Consider the following 20,635-nt stretch of genomic DNA (forward strand, 5'->3'; position numbering starts at 1 on the left):
GAATTTGCTGGTGGCCCATTCACTGAAACATATAATGGTCCTGGTTCCTTAAAAATACTGCTCCTTAGTACCATCTTATCCAGTGGATAAATGTAATTTAATGAAGAGCTCTGGGTGATGAAACTACAGGGAGGAGAGAGAGTAACAATAGCAAAATTCTTGAGATAAATTCAACCAAAATGGGAATGGCCATAGCTCAGAGCACATGTTGTGCATGCATTATGTCCCAGGTTCAATCCCCAGGGTCTCCAGAAAGTCTGGAGAGCTGCCTGAAATGCAGGAGAACTGCCAGTCAGTGTAGCCAGTACTGAGTTAGAAAGACCAATGATCTGACTCAGCAGAATGACAGCTTCATATTTTTCTATGAAAACAATCTATTTGAAAACCTATTCTGCAGCACTGATGGCAGTAAATTGCATCTTCTCTGCCACTGCAGCATAGCTGAATGCTATTCTATTCTGCATGGACGTATTGCAACCATGCCCTCTGGTTAATGGTGACGGGTTCTCTGCAGCATGTTGTGATAACTCTGTAATAAAACTGTTTCTCTCAATGTAGATACTATTCATACAAGACCCTTTGTGGAAGTTTTTAATACTTTTGCTTGTCCAATTTTGGTGGTCGTTATCCAAAGAAGTGAACTGAATCATTCTAGAAGTACACCCAACCACTTGAGAAAGACCTTAGGAAAATAAAGCTAGTTTTCCAGTCTGCTGTCAAGTCAGGATTTGGAACAAAAGCAACTTTCATAACCCTGATGAATGAATTTGAGAAAATGAAAGACCATATCAGATTCTTTTGCTTGTAGTTCCATTCTTCCTTCATGATTCAATAGGAGAATGCAGCTGCCCAAATGACAGCTGGGGGAGGGGGGCGGTATCACACCCTGCTCTACTTCTTTTCCTTTACATCAGATGCATTAGATTGTTGTTGTGGTGGTTAGAGTGTTGGACCAGGAACCTGGGAGATCCAGGTTCTAGGCCCACTCAGTCATGAAGCTCAGTGCCCTGTTCAGTCAAAATTTGATGAATCAGATTTTGCCAAAAATTCTGATGTTAAAAGTAAAATTGAAATTTATATGATAAAGGCATTTCCCCCGCAGTAGCAGCACAAGCAAAAGATACCACATCTCGCATTTACTTGTTGGTCAGCCAATTACTTCCTCCTGTTATTTATTTAAAACATCTGTATGCTGCCCAATTGTGCCACAGCACCTCTGTACCTTCCTGGCATGTCGCTACTTGCCAGGGGCCCTCTGCCCTAGCTGTGAATCTGATACTCAACTGAAAAGGCATCCTTCTTGAAAAATGTCCTTGCCATTCTCCCAGTGAGAGAAACACTTCCTTTTTCACACCTGCACAATACTATTACTTTACTTACTTTAAGACTGCACCACGAAGCGCTTCTCTCTCTTTGGCTTCACCTGGTTCTTCCCCAGTACATGGAATGATATCTGCCTCTGTATATCTAAGCAGGAAGGGTTAAGGAGAGCACATCCTGATATATGCTTTGGAAATGTTTTCTTTAGTGTTTATCCCAAGCCATCAAGGCAGGAGCAGCCTTGTAAACTGCCCAGAGACTATCAGAATGGGGCAGGGTATGTGAGATACCCTTTCAGCTATGAAATACAAAATAAGTGAAAATGTGCAACATCCAAAAGTACTCTTCTATCCTCTTGTGGTACTGAAGGCTAGTTTTCAAGAGCCTTTTCATGTGGAAAACCAAACTGCTCTCTGATGAGAATGTATTCACTTGAAAGTAGCATGAGGGGAAATTGCAGACTTTCAGCCAGTAACAGAATGTTTGGAGTTACTAGAAACCGGGAAGAGTCATTCATTTTAGTGGAAGACTATGCAGGCTTCAGGCTTGCAGGGGTCACCTTAGTTTTTTAATACAATCCCAAGGTTTACCGAGTGCAAAAGTGTTACACAGAAAATCAAAGAATTCTGAGACTGAACTTAGTTTCGAGTACTAGGACTGAAAAGAGCTCTGAGTCCTTCCATAGAAAAATCCATTCAAGACTACCCCAAGCGTTCTTCATTTCAGCATTATAATTATGAGAAAGGGAACCAACATGGTGTAGTGGTTTCAGCGTTTAACTAAGGGCTTGGGAGATCCCAGTTCTAGTTCTCACTTAGCCAGGAAGCTTACTGAGTGGTTTGGGACCAGTCAGTGATTCACAGGCTAGTCCTACCTGAACAGATTTGTTGTGATGATACAATGGAGAGGAGGGCCATGGATGCCACTTTGAGTTTTTGTAAGAGAAAAATAGATGGGATATAAATTCAATAATAATTTTATATTTATATTTTAATTTATATTATAATTATTTTAATTTATTGATGTGAGCCGCCCCGAGGCTTCGGCGAATGGGGCGGCATAAAAATGTTTTAATAAATAAATAATAAATAAATAATAAAAAAGAGAATGTTTTTTTGCTCCTATTGTTCAACAAGTTTGAGTGAGAAATGTCTGCTGATCATCTGTAAATCACCTAGACATCTACTAGGTGTTGAGCATGTACAACTTGTGGAACCCCTGTATTCAACAGAATGAATGCATGGATTAGGGAAGCAGGAAGGGTCTAAGTGATTCCAGTGAAACCACACTGACTTGGTGGAAGATCAGTCTCTCTAGAAAATGATACTGTGGTTTTCCATATTCCAGTGTGTCATCTCCATCCACATCAAGGTCAGCATCACTGTCTGGGTTCTCCTTACCACTGCACATGACGAACCCAGACCCTGGAAGAAAAAAAATATGTGGAACACCCATCAGCACAGGGTACTCTAAGCAAAGGATAACAAAGTGGTGGTCTGGGAGAGACACAAAGTTGAGCATGGCAGTAGAAGAGTGAATGGAATCACCTCTATATAGGTTTGCTGCAATCACGGTTCTTTGGGCTCATTTTTGCAAGGATTTAATTTACATTATTTAAATTGGCTTTCTGGATATAGTGCAATGGTACAAATTGTTTAAAACTTCCTAAGTTTTAAGAGGGAACAAATTTTGTTCTTTTTTATTTATGGAAAAGAACACTTTATAGAATTACTACTTTTCAACTTTGACCTACCTGTTAAAAAGGGGATAAGACATAAGAGAATTCTGATGAATGATAAGGGCATTTTGATGAATGATAAGGACATGCACAGGCACCAAACTAGAACATATCAGATATTAATGAGCAGGGGAGACAAGCTACAGTAAAACAGAGGTGTCTGACAGCAAGAAATCTGGTTAATACCAAGATGGCACAACCCAACACCCAGTCATATGTTACAAGGAATTCCAGATCCTGCAATCAGAAAATTGCTGTTATACACTTCAAATAAATGAGTAAAATGATGCAAAATGTTGAGGATATTCCATTTACCTGTTTCTTTTGTTTGAATCTTGAAGTGGTATTTTTATATTCAAAATTTATTCTAGTCCTTTGTATCCATAAATGCTAGAATACTGCTTTCAAATATGTATTTATTTTCTGGATACTTTAACTGTCATTTGATGCTACACTTAGACAATGGATAACTCAGCAATATGGACAATCTCCCTGGAATCCCTGCTAGCTTCTTTGCTTTAGCTTGTATGTACAGCCTCCCCAAAGGGCAGTATAAATTGCCATTTCCTAGACTTCTCAACAATGGCTTGCCTAAAACATCTATGGTGCTTTAAGTTCATCAAAATACTTTGGGGATCTAACACAGAGTAGACCTACTAAAAGACTGTGATAATTCTCCCTAATAGTTCAAGCAGTACAATTTCACACTATTATGCACAAGAGCCTATATACATATATGCTTCACCTGCATCAAGATTTACCATATCATATTTAAAAGGCTTATAGTCTGGACACACCCTTCTTTCCCACCCATATCCTTTAATTGTGCAGCAGAAGTTATAGTTTAACTTAATATATACTGGAACAATACATACTGGGAATTTTGGATAGAAATTCCTTTGTATTTCCCCTCTGTATCAAAACTGATATAAAATTGTAAGAAATGAATTTCTTTTAAGCAATCGCACTTCTATCCCATATGCCTAATGAACCCATCAGTTCAGATCCTAGTAGCAAAAGGCTTTGTCCCTAGGTTAACCAAAGTCAGACTCTACTTTTCTTAACTGCATTTTCCAGAAGTGCTCAAAAACTAAATAGTGAACCCCAAGAAACCAATATTATCATCACATTTCAACAGGCTATGTAGATTGCTAGGTTTCTAAAAGGCAGCATGCTAGCAGAGAGCTTAGAGTGGAATTTCTACCTAACCTGTGTGTCCCCCTTCAGATGTTCTGGCCTACAACTTCCACCATCCCAGACTATTTAAAACAAAAACTGAGGAAACATAGTCTGGAGAAGGCTGTTGAAGAATATGATCAATTCATATCCAGCAGTCTCCCAAATAAGTCACAAAGAGATAGCCAATGGGGAAAACTCATGTGGCTCCTGTAATTCTTCAGTTAGGAGCTCACAATTAGGATTTGTCAAGAGGCATCTTTTCTTTTTCTTTTACTTGTTAGAAGACACTCTGAGATATGCTAACAATGTAGAATGAGTCAGAACATAAAGTAATGAAAAAAGCCCAAGTATCTTTACTAAACTGCATTTTCCATAGCTTTTCTATACCCTGGTTAATTACTGGTTGAGCTAGAGATTGGCAGCCTGGTGTACTCCAGAAGTTTTGTACTACAATTCCCATAAGCCCCACTAAGCATGGCCAATTATCAGTATTCTGGGACTTTGATTTGTACTTTGCCTTTTTACCAAAAAAATGTCACTCAATGTGAATTACACGCATAACTAAAATTGATTAGAATACAATACATTAAAATACAATAAAAATGTAACAATTACATCCAGAGGGCACCAGGTTTTCTACCACTGGTCTAAGCCATACAAACCATGTAATATTTTCATTCCAAACTTTAGCTGATAGATTAAATTCTACAAGTGTTGCTGGCAGATGTTTTTCAGTCCTATATTGTGTCAGTTTACCTGTGTTCTTTAGTGAATTCAGCAATCACATAGGTGTATTGCCAAACATTTCCTGAACTATCCATGTATAACCATGTTAAATGCATTCTGAAGTCAAAATTACATGTTGCATTAATCAGTGTGTATGATCTTGTATTAGTTCCGATAGAGTTTGGAATCTTGTGTATACATAAGAAATTTACTTCCCAGTGCCATGCCTGTGAGCATCTTACTTTCCTATATTCCAGTCAGCAACTGACTTTGGCAGAGAAAAAAAAGTCTGTCTGTAAAATCCACCACTTGAGTAAGCAGAGCACAGCAGGTATTGTAGGTGCCAGAGGTGGCCTAGAGTCCTCAGTATATGGAATAAAGCTTGCTCCATACATCTACAGGAAAACTGGACACATAAGCTATAACTATCTGTTTGATTCAAAGTCATGGATCTCTGCCCTAAGCTGTACTGAGACAGAGAGAAAATATTTTATTTCCTGACGTGCCATCAGGGAGGATTATAACAGAAGCATCTAAACAGTGAGCTCTGCCACCCCTGACATGAAACTGCCCATAAACCAGATCCTGTTTAGGGATAAACATGGGTTTAGGGATACTCCCATCATAGTCAGGGCTTTTGCTGAACCTTTGTAACTCAACCTGTTCACATTTTCTTGACTGTGCAGAGCCAGTGAAAACACCCCGGCAGCTGTTTAAATATTTGAGGTCTAAACCAGTTGATATTAATTATTCATCCTAGGCTCATTCAAACCAGATTTCTGGATAAGAATGGTTGTAAATGGATTAAATAGAGGCTTTAAAAGCAAGACATCCTGATAGGATCATACCTGTTCAGTGCACATATATGCGAATACAGTGCTAAAGGGCTCAAAAATTCAAAACAAAACCCCAAAACTCTTTGATGTAAGCACAATTCTATCCTGGAAGAGACAAGACTGAAAAATGTCTCTAACAATGAACAATGCCCAACAAAAATGTCTGGAAGTCAGTGCCCTCAAGCACAATGCAGGATCTAATATACCCAAATGGTTCTTAGAAGCAACACAAATACTGAGGTAGGGTGGGGGAGAACACACCTCTGTCCTGAGTTAACATTGTGAACTTTTAGAGTGCAAACCAATCTGTCGTCCATATTTTAATGTTTACATATTCTTACTTTCTATTTGGGGCAGAGAGAGGGTACACACATACTGTATAAGTGTGTGCAGGCTAGCCTGCCAGGCACTAATAAGAATAGAGGCAGGATTAATTGCTTCAGCATTTAATTTTCAGCATTCTGGAAGCATCAGAACTAGCATGAGGAGGCTCTTCAAGGGAGAAGTTGGAAAGAGGCATTGTGAGGCTTCTAGTAGGGGTTATTGCACTGATTGCTCAGTTATCTCTCCTGCCGTTTCCCTACTAATTCTTAATTCTGCAACAAAATTACTGGCAGATTGATAACCTAGCTACAAATTCCAAAAACCAAAACTGAAAAGCCTTTCTTTCTGAGACTTCATTTGCTCTCAGATGCTGCACAGCTTATTAGAGCTCTTATCCCTGCTCCACTTAAAGAGTAACTATTGAAGCAAAGGAAGACACAGCTGCTGTGGCAGAAGATGAAACTGTGTATGCATGCATCAATGCCCACCTCCATGCCTGCCTAGCTAGTTAGCTGCTTCCTCAGGTCCATCTTTAGCCATGAGGAATCTCACCCTATTATAGCCAACATTTCTCTCATAGTTTTTAAACAGACACACTGGAGCTGCAATGTACCTGCAAATTATTCTAGAAGCCCTAATTCTTAAGCTTGGATGGACACGCAACATGTGCTCAGTGCTGTCTTAATAATACACATATTTCAGAGCTGTAGACTGGGATACAAAACAGATTCAAAGGCAAAATCTTGGCACAAACTGAGCCTCTGGAGGGCAATAGGAGCCATTATTTTGTTTTTGATTATGCCCCTTTCCTATGAAGTATTTTACATTTTGCCAAACGTGCAGTAAGAAAATAAGAATGCCCATTTTTTCCAGTATCCTGTTTCTCACACTGGTCACCCAGATGCTACCAGGAAGTTTATAAACAGGATATGGAGGTGACCGTCCTGTAGGGCTGTCCCCCTATGGTATTAAGCACATTACTTTTGAAGATGTATGTTCCATTTAATCAACAGTTATTGATAGACTTATCCACCATAAATCTGCCTCATCCCTTTTAAAGCCACCACCATATCCCCTGGGCTTGATCAGAATAAAATCCTCAGTATTTATGCTCATTTAGATAGCTGCTCCAGACTGGTAAGTAACAGAGCACATATGATGAGGCAGTCTAAAAATTAGTAGCACTATATCCAGATAACAGTTTATGTAAACTCAAAGAAGAAAAAGAATTAGAAGCAGCAGCTATAAAAAATATCAAGTCTCTTTTGACTTCAGGACTAGGAAAGTGTGATGCTATCAAAGCTTAAACTTAATACATGGAATTTTTCTTTCAAGGTTTGTGCATATTTGACTTCCCTATGTGGAAAGCCTTCTGAAAGTTTTTGATGTACAACATTCACCCTTGATGATGCAGAGAACCCTACTGAACATAAAGCAACACCATTCTCTGACATTCTTAATACAAGATGCCTCTTTAAAGATCCAGACAAACAAGAGTGAGCATGCAGGTCAGACTCTGGGGCCATTAAGCTGAGAAAAAACAAAGTTGCCGCTCTGACTCTGATCCCCATTGCTCTTGTAGGTGGCTGCTCTGACAAGCAATTCCAGCACCAGCATTGAGTGGCACCTCTATAAACCTTGTGACAGTTCAGGAGACAAACTCTCTCATCAGTCAGAATGTACCTATCAAGATCACTTACCTTGAGAGCAGAGTAGCCCTCCAGAGCTGGTGTATACTGCTCTGTTCCACCTGGCCTTGGAGCAGCTGGCCCCAGTGCCAAAATTGCGTTAGTGTTCAACATTCTAGGAGTTCAACATCCCTGCTGGAATATGAGTTCAGAAACTTTGCAAAAAGCAATGTGGCTTACTTCAGATGTGTAAAAGGACAGCTTTGATCTGCACAGGTTAGATAACTGTCCTCTTTCCATCCTTTGAGTTTAGCATTATTTAACCTCTTCTAAATAACATTTTGTCAGTATAGTATGGCAAAAAAAAAAAAAAAAACAAGACACTGACCTACTATCTTAGTATAATATTAGAATTAGAAAGGATGTAATGAAATTCATTTACAAGGTAAACAGAAGGGCACCACTACTCTGTGGTATTTGCTGACATGGAATATGATGATCAACACAACATTTTGATCATTTTATTAATGAAGATGCCACATTTTCCAGAAAAGAGGATTTTTTCCCTTGTCGTTGCTTTAAATGTATGGATTATTTTTTTCAGTGACTGAAGTTTTTACTTGCAGTGGGAATCCTATTGACTTAAGAGGTTCTTCCTAAAATAACTATACATAGCTATAGTTATAGCTATAGAATGGCAAACACCACCACCATAGTAAAGCTCTTTACATTACTGATACGACAGTTTCCGTCCTTTCAAAATATCCCATATCTGAGGATTTGGTATACTTCTGTTAATATAGGTATTTTAGAAATAGCACAGAGCAAATACTTCCCAATATGATGTTTTTAAAAATAAGCATTCATATAATGCTTTCCAACAATATGGCCCTTCAAAAAACCTTCTAAGTTTCTTGCAAGAACATGTATTTCTTTTCTTCAACAGCAAAGGTGAACTTCTTAAAGAGAGCTAAATAGGCTCTTTTCCTGCTGCAATGCTCCTATATTCATTATATTTGTACTGTTACCTTACTGACCAGGTTAGCACAACATATTTAAGTTATTAAACCCATGATGAGCTGTGGTGTCCACTGCCAACAAGTTGCATACGTAACATCTGCTTAGGAGTTGTGGTGTCATGTTAACATAGCTACCATGGATTATGCAAAAGTTAAACAATCCTCCCATAACCCTAAAGCAGACCATGAATTAGGTAAAGGTTCTTTAACCCTTGCATAACCCATGCTTCCTGAGTTCATACAACATGACAACCCTGAGCAGCAGCTTTATATTTAAAACTATAGCCACATGGGTCCTGAATACACTGCAGCCTCACTATGAGTAAGGGTGGACCCAGGGTGTGCTGTCTTGTTGTGCAAACAGAATGATCCTGTTGCAGGATCTGGGCTTGTGACTGCACAGTGCTAAGAGAGAAATTGCGCCAATTCTTAAGAATGGGTCATCTGTAGAATTCCTTGCAATGTGAAAACCTGCATTATCAGAACTGAAGTCCAGTTAAGCATACCCTACCATGGTTACACAACATCCCTAACACAGCATCTCTAACTCAAGCAGCTTAAAGGTTCTTAGATACAGAAGACCATACAGGTACATGCCTATGCTCAGTAAAAAGATTAACGTAAAGGAAAAGTCTACAGCACTTGCACAGTAGTTCACTAATAACAATCCTCAAATAATAAGGGAAAAAGAAATAATGTCTTGGAGTACCAGCTACATCCTTAGTTGAACTGGTTATTTAGAATAAAGTATGAACATTTCTGTTGCCAAAACAAGCTCACAAACAAGATTACATCAACATCACATCTGTCAAGATGAACAACAGAACAACCAGAGAGCTTTGGCTGTGGGGCCAGCCAATATAGAAATAAACAAAAGTAGATAAAGCACAGACTCTATCTACAGCACTTACTAAAGCTGGCAAACCTCCCACTTGTCCGATTGATAGTGGAGCAAAATGAATGCCAGTTACTGCATTGTGTGTAGCCCACAGCAACTTCAGAGTTCCACCATGTGGACTGCTAAGAATCAATCATTTTCACTTACTGTTATTCCAAATTTGTATAAGTAATTACATCCAACTGGAGTTCCTATGGGTTATACTTTAACTCTTTAATTGATCACTATCTCTGACTATGGTGCTATGTAGTGTCATTAATTTTAAACTATAGGTCACACAAAGGGACCTTTAAATTCATATTTAGAGAATAGAACTAAAAAAATTAATTAATACATAAACAAGGCAATGAACTGCCAGAACCACCTGTGGAAGTGCTCTAGTGCAAAGCTGTCTGCTTGTGGCATATTATGTCTTGACTGCACTGCTGCTCTGAGAACAAAATCTTCAATGCTGACCTTTTCTGTGTTCACTGTGCATAAGCAACAAAGTCTACTTCTCCCTTGATGCATAACTTCAACCAAAACTGCAAAGGACAAAAATAAAATGCCTGTTTGCTTGTGGATAACTCAAATAGCTTTGGTGGAAAATACACTCTTAAGTTAAACATTTTAAAATATTAAGTTTTGCTAATTACTTTCCCTACAGCAGTTGCTTGCTGAACATTTTCACCTGTTTTCCTTACTCACTGGTTTCTATGAGAGGAATAACCAAAGTATGGAAAAGAAGAAGAAAAATCAGCAATAAAAGTACTTTAATGCTGCCAAGGCTCACATATATTTCCTGGGAAAAGCTCTTGGCAGTTTTTGTTTCCTCAGCTGCTGGAATCTCCTCAAACTAGCACCAGGAGAATACAGTGGCATGGATATGGCTTCCCATAAATGTGGCTTGAAGAAAAACAAACTGCCTTGCCCCTTTAAAAGTAAAGGATCATTTTCCTTTGAAGGCTACTTTTGCTGAAATTATTTATTAAATTGTATTATTTTATTATTCTGTTCCATTATATACACTGAAATAAGCAAGAATTGGATTACTGATGCTCATGGCCCCTAGCTGGTGTAAAACTAACCTGACCATGGAAAGATGGCAAGACTAGGCACCAGATCAGGTTCACAGGATTTATAGTGAACAAACAAGCAGGCCCCCAGTACATGTGTATTACTACAGTAGAAATGCTACCCTAATGTCTCCCTTCATGCTGCAAGAAAATGAACTTAAGCTTAGGTGCAAGTCTGCATCCTGACTGATTTATTAACAGACAAGAAAAGTAGTTTCTAAGAGAGGGACCACTATTAGTTATGATGGTTAAAATTTTGTGGGGCTACTGTTTGCCAAGGTAAACATAATCAAGCCTGCACCTTAGGGGCAAATTAGCTGACTACAGAAGGATTTTCCTTCCTGTAAACAGTATCTTAGAACTTGGCTTACAGCATTATACAAATTTCCTTTGCGCCTCTATCACACTTTAGATGCAACTGGAAAAAGATTCCATAACTAAAGCTGCTATGGCAATTCTTCTATCCCTGTGCCAGCCTAATATTCAGCAACAGGCATTTGTGTGCAGAAGGCTGCCACCAAGGGAAATACACAAGCAAAGGCTTAGTAGTCAATGGTGTAATTTCCATGAAGGTGGTGCATTGTTCCCATGAGAAGAGAGTGGAAACAAAAAAGGAAAGAGGAGAATTAAAGTAATCTTGAATTACTAAACAGGTTCACATCACTGGATCAATAAGTACCACTGACAGGGATCACAGTCACATTGCAATTCTGCCAATAACAGAGTAGGACGGAAAAGCTGAGAGGACGACTTTTCTAAAGCAGCAGAGCATGAAGCAGCAAGTTTGGAAAGCAACAAGAGCAATGCCCCAGTTTACAAGCACCAGCAGAAGCAGTAGGCCTTGCTGTCCACTTCTTTAAACAACAATGCACTCAAATTTGATGGAAAGAGTTGTGGGATGAAACATCTAAATTTTATAAGCTAAACAAACATGTTTACTGCAACCTAATTTTCATCCAGGCTGGGAAGACGAAAAGAAGTCAGTGTTAATTTAATCAATTGATCAGGCTATTGATTGCAAAACTGAAGCTACTAGTTAGCCATCTGCAGTTATGCTCCCTGCTTTTGAAACCTCACCACCCACCACTGATTCTTTCACTTGTTACATAAAATGAAAAAATCTGTACCCATGTTACACAGCTGGAGAGGTGCAATGGGATAAACTCTGCAGTCCAAGGAGAGGAAGCAAGCCACTAAATACATGACGACAGAAAATAGGGGCAGCACAGTGTCTTGCCAGTTTCAAACTGAAATTAGTTACAGATGCAGTCACGGCGTCTTGTGTAAATGCTATCGATTGGGAAGCTGACAGTCTTAGGAGCCTCAATGCTAGGACAATCAATCCAGCAACAGTGTCACCTGCCACTTTGCTGAATAGTTGACAATGCAATTATCCAGTGTGGAGGCAGGGAGTTGGCGTGTGTCAAACGCAGTTAACCACTTTCCGAGCACAACTCGATAATGTGTTTCACCGCCTGGTGCAAGAGACGACATGCGAAGACAAGGAACAGTTTAAAATCACTGAGAAACCACATTTCCCCTCCTTTGGTAGTGGGGGAAGTGAGAGAAGAGAACAGTCACATTGCCTCAGTTTAACAACTGTATTTTAAAATGCTATTAAAACAGCATCAATCAGCCTCTTGACAGTTGAGGCTGAAGGGCAACCCCAAAGCCCATGAGAGACACTGTGTTCAGGAAAGATGGTTTGGAAAAAACAGTCAAATGACTGGCTTAGAGACTGCAACACACACACACAAACTTGAAAAAATTGTGTAAGCACAATGCTACATGTGTGCACCCTCCCCCCTCCTCTGCTGGAGTAATGCTGCAAAAGCAAAGAGTGGATGAGCTCACACTGGTGGTTTAACAGGAAAGAAAACAAATTTAAAATCAAAGTTCTCAACATGGAACTCGCTCCGTTTTCAGCATACAGTACTTTCAGATATCATACCTTTTCCCCATATCGCTTTTGTCAATTTAGTGAATGTACAGATCATGCTTTCATTCTCTTCTCCCCACCCCCATCAATCTCTCCACCCCCCGTTGCTGTGCAACAGAGTAATAGTAAGAAAAGGTTTACTCAAAATGCTGCCAAGCTGAGAAAAGGGTAAGATTCTACTTAATCTCCTCCAAATTTCAATAACCTTGTCTGAAATAGGTAAAACTTCAGTCATTCCCTTTACTTAAATCACCTTTTTTATGAAGTGGTACCTGAAGTGGTAATGCAGGAAGCAGCAGAATACATTTCATACAACATTTAATCTACTGTTTTCAACCTGGCAGAAGAATGGAGACTCATACTATTTAAAGCATCCCCACTCTATATTTAGGTGAAGCCTATCTTTCTATAACCATGTTAAACTCATTCTGACTTATCTTTCTCTTAAGGTCACAGTAAGCATCCTGCTATCATTCCCTCCAATATGGGACCTGGGTGTCCTCATCTGGAAGCAACAGGTCCAGCTAAAAGTAAGATAGTGATTTCTGTTCCTACATGCATGGGAATTTCTTAAGTAAGCAGACATATATTAAGTTTGTAAACTAAAAGAAAAATAAATGTTTAAAATATCTTTAAATCACTCTGACAAGACCCTATAAGCTGCCAGGACCTACACTGTGTTGTAGGTTTCTTTTTTTAAATTAGAAGTAGAGAAGAGAGAAAGAGATCAGACCTGTTCAAACCCATATTAGTTTATACTACGTGGACAAAGAATTACACTCAGAGGACACATGCCGTTTCATTAAACTACATTACAATCTCCAACTTTCCTAAATTACAGAGGTTTTAAGGAAGAAAAACTGGATAACTGTATCTTTTTCCCACTCCACAGAGACCTTCCTAGCAAGATATAGGGGGATAAAAAGCACATATTTGGTTTTGACAAGCAGACTTAACTGCTAGGGAGAAGCTTTCAGAAAAATGTTTCTCTCCCTTCCCCCTTAAATTCTCTGCACCCTGAGACAATCTCAACAATTTCAGTCCCAGTCTGGCTGGAGCCAAAAATACATTTTTTTTCTCTTCAGGAGTAATGGTCACATCAGCAGAAGAGAATGGGACACCTCTAATGGTGATGGGGGCAAAGAAACTGCTGAAGGGCAGCTACCGGGCAGCTGCAGCAGGCAATGATAATCCACTTCTGGATATTCTTACCTTGTAAACCATATGATGAAACAATCCAAAATGAACCAAGAGATAGTGCCAGAAGGTGAGACTCCTAGGTTGGAAGGCACTCAACCAGATATTGGGAGAAGCAAAGGACCAATATAAATAGAGCTGCCAATAATGATACAACTAGGTAAGAGCCGAGGGGAAGTTTCACGGCTGACATTAACAGAGGTGAGAAGCAAGTCTGATGCTGTACCACACATACAATGTAAGCATGGAATGTGAGAAGTATGAATTAAGGCACACTAGAAACAGTAAAGCAAATAATAAAATGGTTAAACCTGGAATGGGGACATTTTCAGTCAGACAAACTAAGTGCTTTACTCTGGAAATGACAAGCTCTTAAGATACGAGGTGCCTCTGATACTGAGGTGAAACATAGCATGAGCAACAATGCAAAGCCTGCCCAAATCATTCCTGACAGAATTTGTGGAAAACCTATCACCCTAACCATCATTCAAGTCCAGGTTCCAAAAACAGATACATAAGAAATTGAAAACTGTTAACTAATAGAAAACTGATAACACATAAAAACAAGACATGCTGATAATCACAGGCAACTGGAACACAACAGTAAGAAATACAGCAGAATAAATATTATGATCTAGGAATCAAAAATGAAATGGGAGAATGACCCATAGAATTTGGTTAGCCAAGCATCTGCCTATTGCAAATGCATACTTCATGCAAGTGATCAGATGACTGCACACAGGGGCATCACCAGATGGCCAATACAGAAATCAAATAGGTTACAGAATTGGAAATAGAAAATGGAGACACTGTATTTCCACTGCCAAAACAAGACTAGGAACAGACTGCAGTAAGGACCATGAACAATCAATATCAATATAAAGCTGAGAATGATCACTAACAGTAGTGCCAAAATACAACTTAAAAGACACTGCTGAGGAATTTCAAGGCCACATAAAGAACAGATAAGCATTACTTAATTCAAGTGACCATGAGCCAGAAGAATATTGACTGAAAACAGAGACCTTAAAGACAATTCCTGAAGCAAAAAAATAGATAGATAGATAGATAGATAGATAGATAGATAGATAGATAGCAAGAAAGCAAGAAAGAAAGAGTGAAGATGGATGATGGAAGAAACCCACACTATTGCTAAGGACAGGCAAGAAGCAAAAACAGAAGGTGACAGAAATAGGGTCAGAATCCTGAATGCAACTTTTCAGCAATAATCCCATAGAGACAAAAATAACTTACAATGGTCAGTGCAAAGAAAAAGAAGAGAACAATGAGGAGAAAGAGACATTTTCTAGACAATTAAAGACCTCAAAGAGAAATTCAAGCCTACATCAGGAATGCTAAAAGACTAAAAGAGGAACCTATTATCAGACCATAACAAAATAAAAAGAAGGTGGAAGCAATATAAAAAGAGAAGAGATGGAAGGATGACAGACTCCTTCAAAGAGGAAGCCAATGAGGAAGGGCCTGCAATACCAGAAAGCAAAGTGAAAGCTGCTCTGAACATCCTTGGAAGGAATAAAGCACCCAGGGTAGATAGGATACTAACAGATTGATTCCAAGCTGTAAAAACTGAATTGGTCCAAATCCTAACAAGAGTATGCAAACAAATATAGAAAATAAAACCGTTGTCAACAGAATGGAAAATCCCAATCCCCAAGAAAGGAGATGCAAAAGAAAGCATCAACCACAGGACCACTGCACTCATTCCCCATGCAAACAAAGGACATTTAATGAATGAAGAACACTACCTTATATGGAGCAAGAAATGCTAGGCATTCCAGTTAGCATCCAAAAAGGAGGAAGCACTTAAGATCGCATCACAAATGTACAGTCTACATGCAACATAATGCAACATAAAATTTCAGATAAAGGATAGTCTATGCTTTATTGACTATGGCAAAGCTTTGACTGTGTGTGGATCGTGAGAAGCTATGGGGTGGGGGTTCTAAAAGAAATGGGTACATCTCAGCACTTGATTTTCCTGAACTGTGGCCTATGCTTTGACAAGAAACTACCATCAGGATACCATATGAAGGAACAGAATCCTATAGGCAAAGGCATCACTCAGACAAGGGTGCATTTTATCTCCTTATCTGTCCAATCTGTATGTAGAACATTATCATAAGGAAAGCTGGATTAGGAACAGAGGAAGCAGGAGTGAAAATTGGTGGATGATACATCCCCAAAATGCCAAGAATACCACAATACTGGGAGAAAGCAGCAATGAACTGAAACAATTCCTGATGGAAATGAAAGAAGACAGTGCAAAAGCAGGAGTGCAGCTGAACATTAAGAAAACAAAAATCATGACTTCTGAAGAGTTACACAATGTTGAGGTAAAAAATGAATAAAATGCAGTTCTGAAAGATGGTATATACCTTGTCTCAGTCATCAATTCAAAGAGAGATCACAGTCATGGGAAGGAAAAAGAAAAGATTACCTAGTGGGAGAAGTTTCACTTGAGATCAAGACCAAGTATATCCACACTATGGTATTCCCAATCACTGTGCATGGGTGTGAAAGCTAGAGAGTGAAGAAAGCTGACAGGAAGAAAACTGATGCATTCAAAACATGGTGCTGGAGGAGAGCTTTGTGAATATTCTGGACTGACAGAAAGATTAACAAGTGGGTCCTAGATCAAATTATGTCAGAACTTTCCCTGGAAGCAAAAATGATAAAATCAGAGCCTGTTACAGGCACATTGCAAGAAAGCAGAACTCACTGGCAAAGACAATTGTGCTAGGGAAAGTGGAAAGCAGAAAAATAAGACAACTAGATATGTTTTGATTCCATAAAGGAAACCACATCTTTGCATTTACAACAGCTGATCAGGGCTGTGAAGGACAGGCCATTTTGGAAGACATTCATTTACACTGTCACTATAAGTTGCAGGTGACTTGATGGCACATAGTAACACACGGCATGAGCACTATACCATGTTTTTTTGATTTGATTTTTTTTAATTTCATCTCTCTACCACCCAAAAGTCAAAAGTTTTCCGGGCAGTTTGTGACAATTCATAAAACTACAAACATATACAGATATTAAAATGCAACATAAAATTTCAATGTATATAATTTAAAATATTTTAAACAGCTGAAAACAATGTAAATAGAATACTAGACTTGCCAAAAAGACAGCTGCTTGAAAGTAGTTGAGGATCTTAACCCAATGCTGAAAAAAGGATATTGTTGGCTCTAGGCAGACCTCAGTGATGATATGATTTCACAATCATGGCGATAGCAGCACAGAGAAGGTCCTCTCTTTTATTGCTACCCTCTGAAATGTTAGGAAGAAGCCTCAGAAGCAGATTTAGTGTTTGGGTAGATTCAGGTCAAGAGAGACATTGTTTAGTATTGCAGTCCTAAACTGTGTAGGAACTGTTTAAGTTAAATGCAGCACCACTGGGCTCAGAAGCTAATGCCAAGACCACCAGAATTCTGGTCCAGTTATTAGGTCTGGCTATTGCAACCAGTTGTAAGCCGCCCCGAGGCTTCGGCGAATGGGGCGGCATAAAAATGTTTTAATAAATAAATAAATAAATAAAATAATAAACAGTGTGTTGTGCTGAAAAGCATGAACTGTGCATGTACAGTTGTGCAGCAGTATCAAGGCTAGAGGAAACTTGCAAGAACTGACAAAAGCAAGAACAGAAAGATTCCTTTAGTCACTTTCAGAGGTTTTAGTAAATGTTTATTTATCTCAATTGCAAAAGTTAATAACATGGAGATTTTTTTTAAAAAAGAAATTGTATAGAATTTTTTAAAGCCTTGCATAAGCATTTTTATTTCAGTAATAAGTCTAAGAAAATCATGTTAGAGGCAGTCCCTGAATGATTTTAAGTTGGGAATAGAAGGTAGAAGTTGAGGATTTCAAAGATATGAAATTCCATTGAACTGCATGGCTCTTCCAACTTCACTTCCTTCTGTCAAGTCTATTCAGCCTGTGAACAGCAAATACTATTAACATATTCATTCATCCAAGGATCTGTACACACCCTTTTATTTCCTGGCCAGTTCCTCTGGGAGATCTTATTGCCTCTTACACTAAGGTCACTGTCAGCTCTTTTTGATATTATCTTAAATGCAATGTTTACTAGAAACTGGATAGAAATCAGAGGCCAGTTAGCTTTGCAGAATACCTGCAACAAATCAGTTTCCCCCTCATGCTTCACAGATGAAACACAGAAAATATCTTCTAAGGAAAATAGGGGGGATGTCACCCACTTACATAGTTTCAGACCCCCAACATCAAGAAAAACAAAAAATGACAACTATATTTCACTAGACCCATAATACTTCTATTAGATAACTGGATAAATGAAAACAAGTTAGGACAACAACACATTTCACATGAGCATGGAAAGGTGTCCATGGAACTGAACTATTATTTAAACTAGGATTCTTTATTTCTGTACTGTAGGAACCAAGATCACATGGCTTTCCTGGCTATGTATTTACAATGTTTCTAGGTCCTCCATATATAAAGCACAGTTACTATAGCTCTGTACTTTGCTAAAAGCCTGCTTTGACATGAATGCTCCTAGCAAAAAGCATTTTGGAAATTAGGGGGACATACAGGCTACAAGCCAACACTAGGATGACAGCCATCTGCTGGAAATGCCAGGCATTTGTATTTTTAATTAGTCTGACTTTTCAAATGGGCATAACAAGTGCAGCTGATAAAATACACGCCCACAAGATATTCTTCTGTGACAGGGAATTAGGGTCCAAAGCTGGCTCTTCACTTTGCACATTAAGAAGTGGCCTGTTAGATCAGTCCAGCATCATGTTCTTCAGAGGCAAGTCAGATATGTCCTTGAAACCAAGCAGAAAAGCATGAAGGCAAGAGCCCTCCCTAAAGCATGTCTCTCCAGCATCTGGTATTTAGAGGCATACTGCCTTTGAATAAGGTTCTATGCGAGAGGCTCCCTGCTGGTTGGCAGAATTTCCACAAACAGTCCTGGAACACCAGAACAGGTAGGCCTCCTGACTGAACAGATAACACCAGTACCTTCAAACTAGTTGTGTGCAATTTTGTACTAGGCTACTTCTACAGAAAGGATCCTATAAAGAAATAATTCTTTTCTATCAAATTTATCATAGATTTCTGTTAATCACTCCTTAGAAAGCCTTTCCTATTATCTTAATGACCTTTATGGCATTTGCCTCTAATTTTCCAGGCAACTGAAATCCCTAAGAGTACCAGGTGAATAGAGAAGGCCAGTTGTTTCCATACATGACAAAAGGTGTTGCACAGGGAGAGTGAAGAGGTGCAACTCAACTACATTCTTCAGCCCCTTTATATCTGGAGAGGGCAGTAATCTTGGCTCTATCAGACAGCGGGGCTCAAAGTTTAAATGGGACTTGCTGCTCACTTGCTTTTCCTGTCTCTGTCTCTCTCTCTTTGAAGTTGCCTGGACAGCTTCCTCAAGCTGGCGTTATCACTCCCTCTAACCACTCTTGGCAGGCAATCTAATTCCCCCTGAAAAGGTCACCGCCATTTTAACTGCCTTTCAATCACATTAGGAGTGCTGCCGCTCGTGCCTGCAGAGCTGCGCCTGCAGCTCTCTTGGCTGAGGTGCGATCGATAAACTGACATACCATTTCCCCTGCCCCCACTCCCAACTCCCCCTTTTCTAATGGCTCCCTCACTGTGCCAGACTCCCCGCACCCCTGTACTAGCATCACCTCCTCTGGCTATAAGAATGACAAAAGGTGCTGATTGACCAAAACTCTCCTAAAAGTGATACAACACAGGGAGAAGAGATAACTTATCATGCCTTAATCTGCTTAGCCCATTTGCCCCAACACAGGGAGGGGGGTGTTAGGCCCTCTCCCTAGATACACAGAGGCAGCAACATCCTGGGGATCAGTCAGCTCAGGCATCTTTGAAGCTAGGTTACTACAAAGAACAGCTGGCCTCCAGCTCCCCTCCATGCAATCATTACTGTTATCTCTCTCACATTCACCTTTTTTTCCTCACAGTTACCACTGCTGTGTTTCCTCCATCGATCCTCATGTAAGACAGTGTTTTAAGTCTGCTCGCCTTTTGACTGTACTAAGCCGTTTAAGAGATGACAGCATCCTCTATCAGCACAAAGCCAATATGATTCTTTTAGGATAAAGCACTTTTTTCTCACCCACTCTCCTTCCCCACACTTGCTCACTCTTTCAACAGACATGCTCACAAAAATGCTAAGCTTTCAAAGGGGGAAAAACATTTTTGGAACTTTTCTTGGCAATTCTTTAAAGGGACAGCCTTACAATGTAAACAGCTAGGAAAAATGAGCAACTATTCTCAAACAACTGAGGAATTGCTACAAATGCAGGGAATTTAAAGAAAAAAGTCAAGAGAAAAACTCAGCACCTGTTTCAAGAGCAGCAAGCAGGCTGGAGCTTAAAGCATTAGGTTTTGTCCTCAGGAAATAAGTCTCCACAGAGTTTTAGCAGATATATACTCTAAATGTGCATATGCTGTTCCACTTACTGGAAAACCTACAAGTAAACTTGAAGACATTGCAATGTGAGTTCCTGATGTTTAACACAGGCAGCCACAAACAATGCTCAGTACTCCAGTTTGCTGCAGCTAGGAGATGCTGGTTGTACATTTCTCTTAAAATGTACACTTAGAATAGATTTACAAATGTTTTAGTGGATCTTTAAAAAGTATCAGGTATACTGTGCCTCTAATAAAAAGCCTGAATGAAATACAATATTGAATGGAATACAAGCATTAATGTCTCTTGAAACTTAATT

General features: G+C 39.3%; 1 protein-coding gene across 1 annotated transcript in view; it reads right to left on the reverse strand.

Annotated features, from left to right (window-relative positions):
• The window catches only part of RNF220 (ring finger protein 220), a 364,723-nt gene that overhangs the window by 34,086 nt on the left and 310,002 nt on the right, over positions 1-20,635 (reverse strand). The window contains exons 9-11 of the mRNA XM_044431684.1: positions 2,648-2,744; positions 1,381-1,467; positions 72-123 (exon numbers count right to left, since the gene is read on the reverse strand). Of these exons, the coding sequence (XP_044287619.1) occupies positions 72-123; positions 1,381-1,467; positions 2,648-2,744 (236 nt within the window). The remainder of the gene's footprint in view (positions 1-71; positions 124-1,380; positions 1,468-2,647; positions 2,745-20,635) is intronic.

This window comes from Varanus komodoensis, unplaced genomic scaffold, assembly GCF_004798865.1.
Source record: "Varanus komodoensis strain SLA01 unplaced genomic scaffold, ASM479886v1 scaffold1, whole genome shotgun sequence".
NCBI lineage: Eukaryota > Metazoa > Chordata > Lepidosauria > Squamata > Varanidae > Varanus > Varanus komodoensis.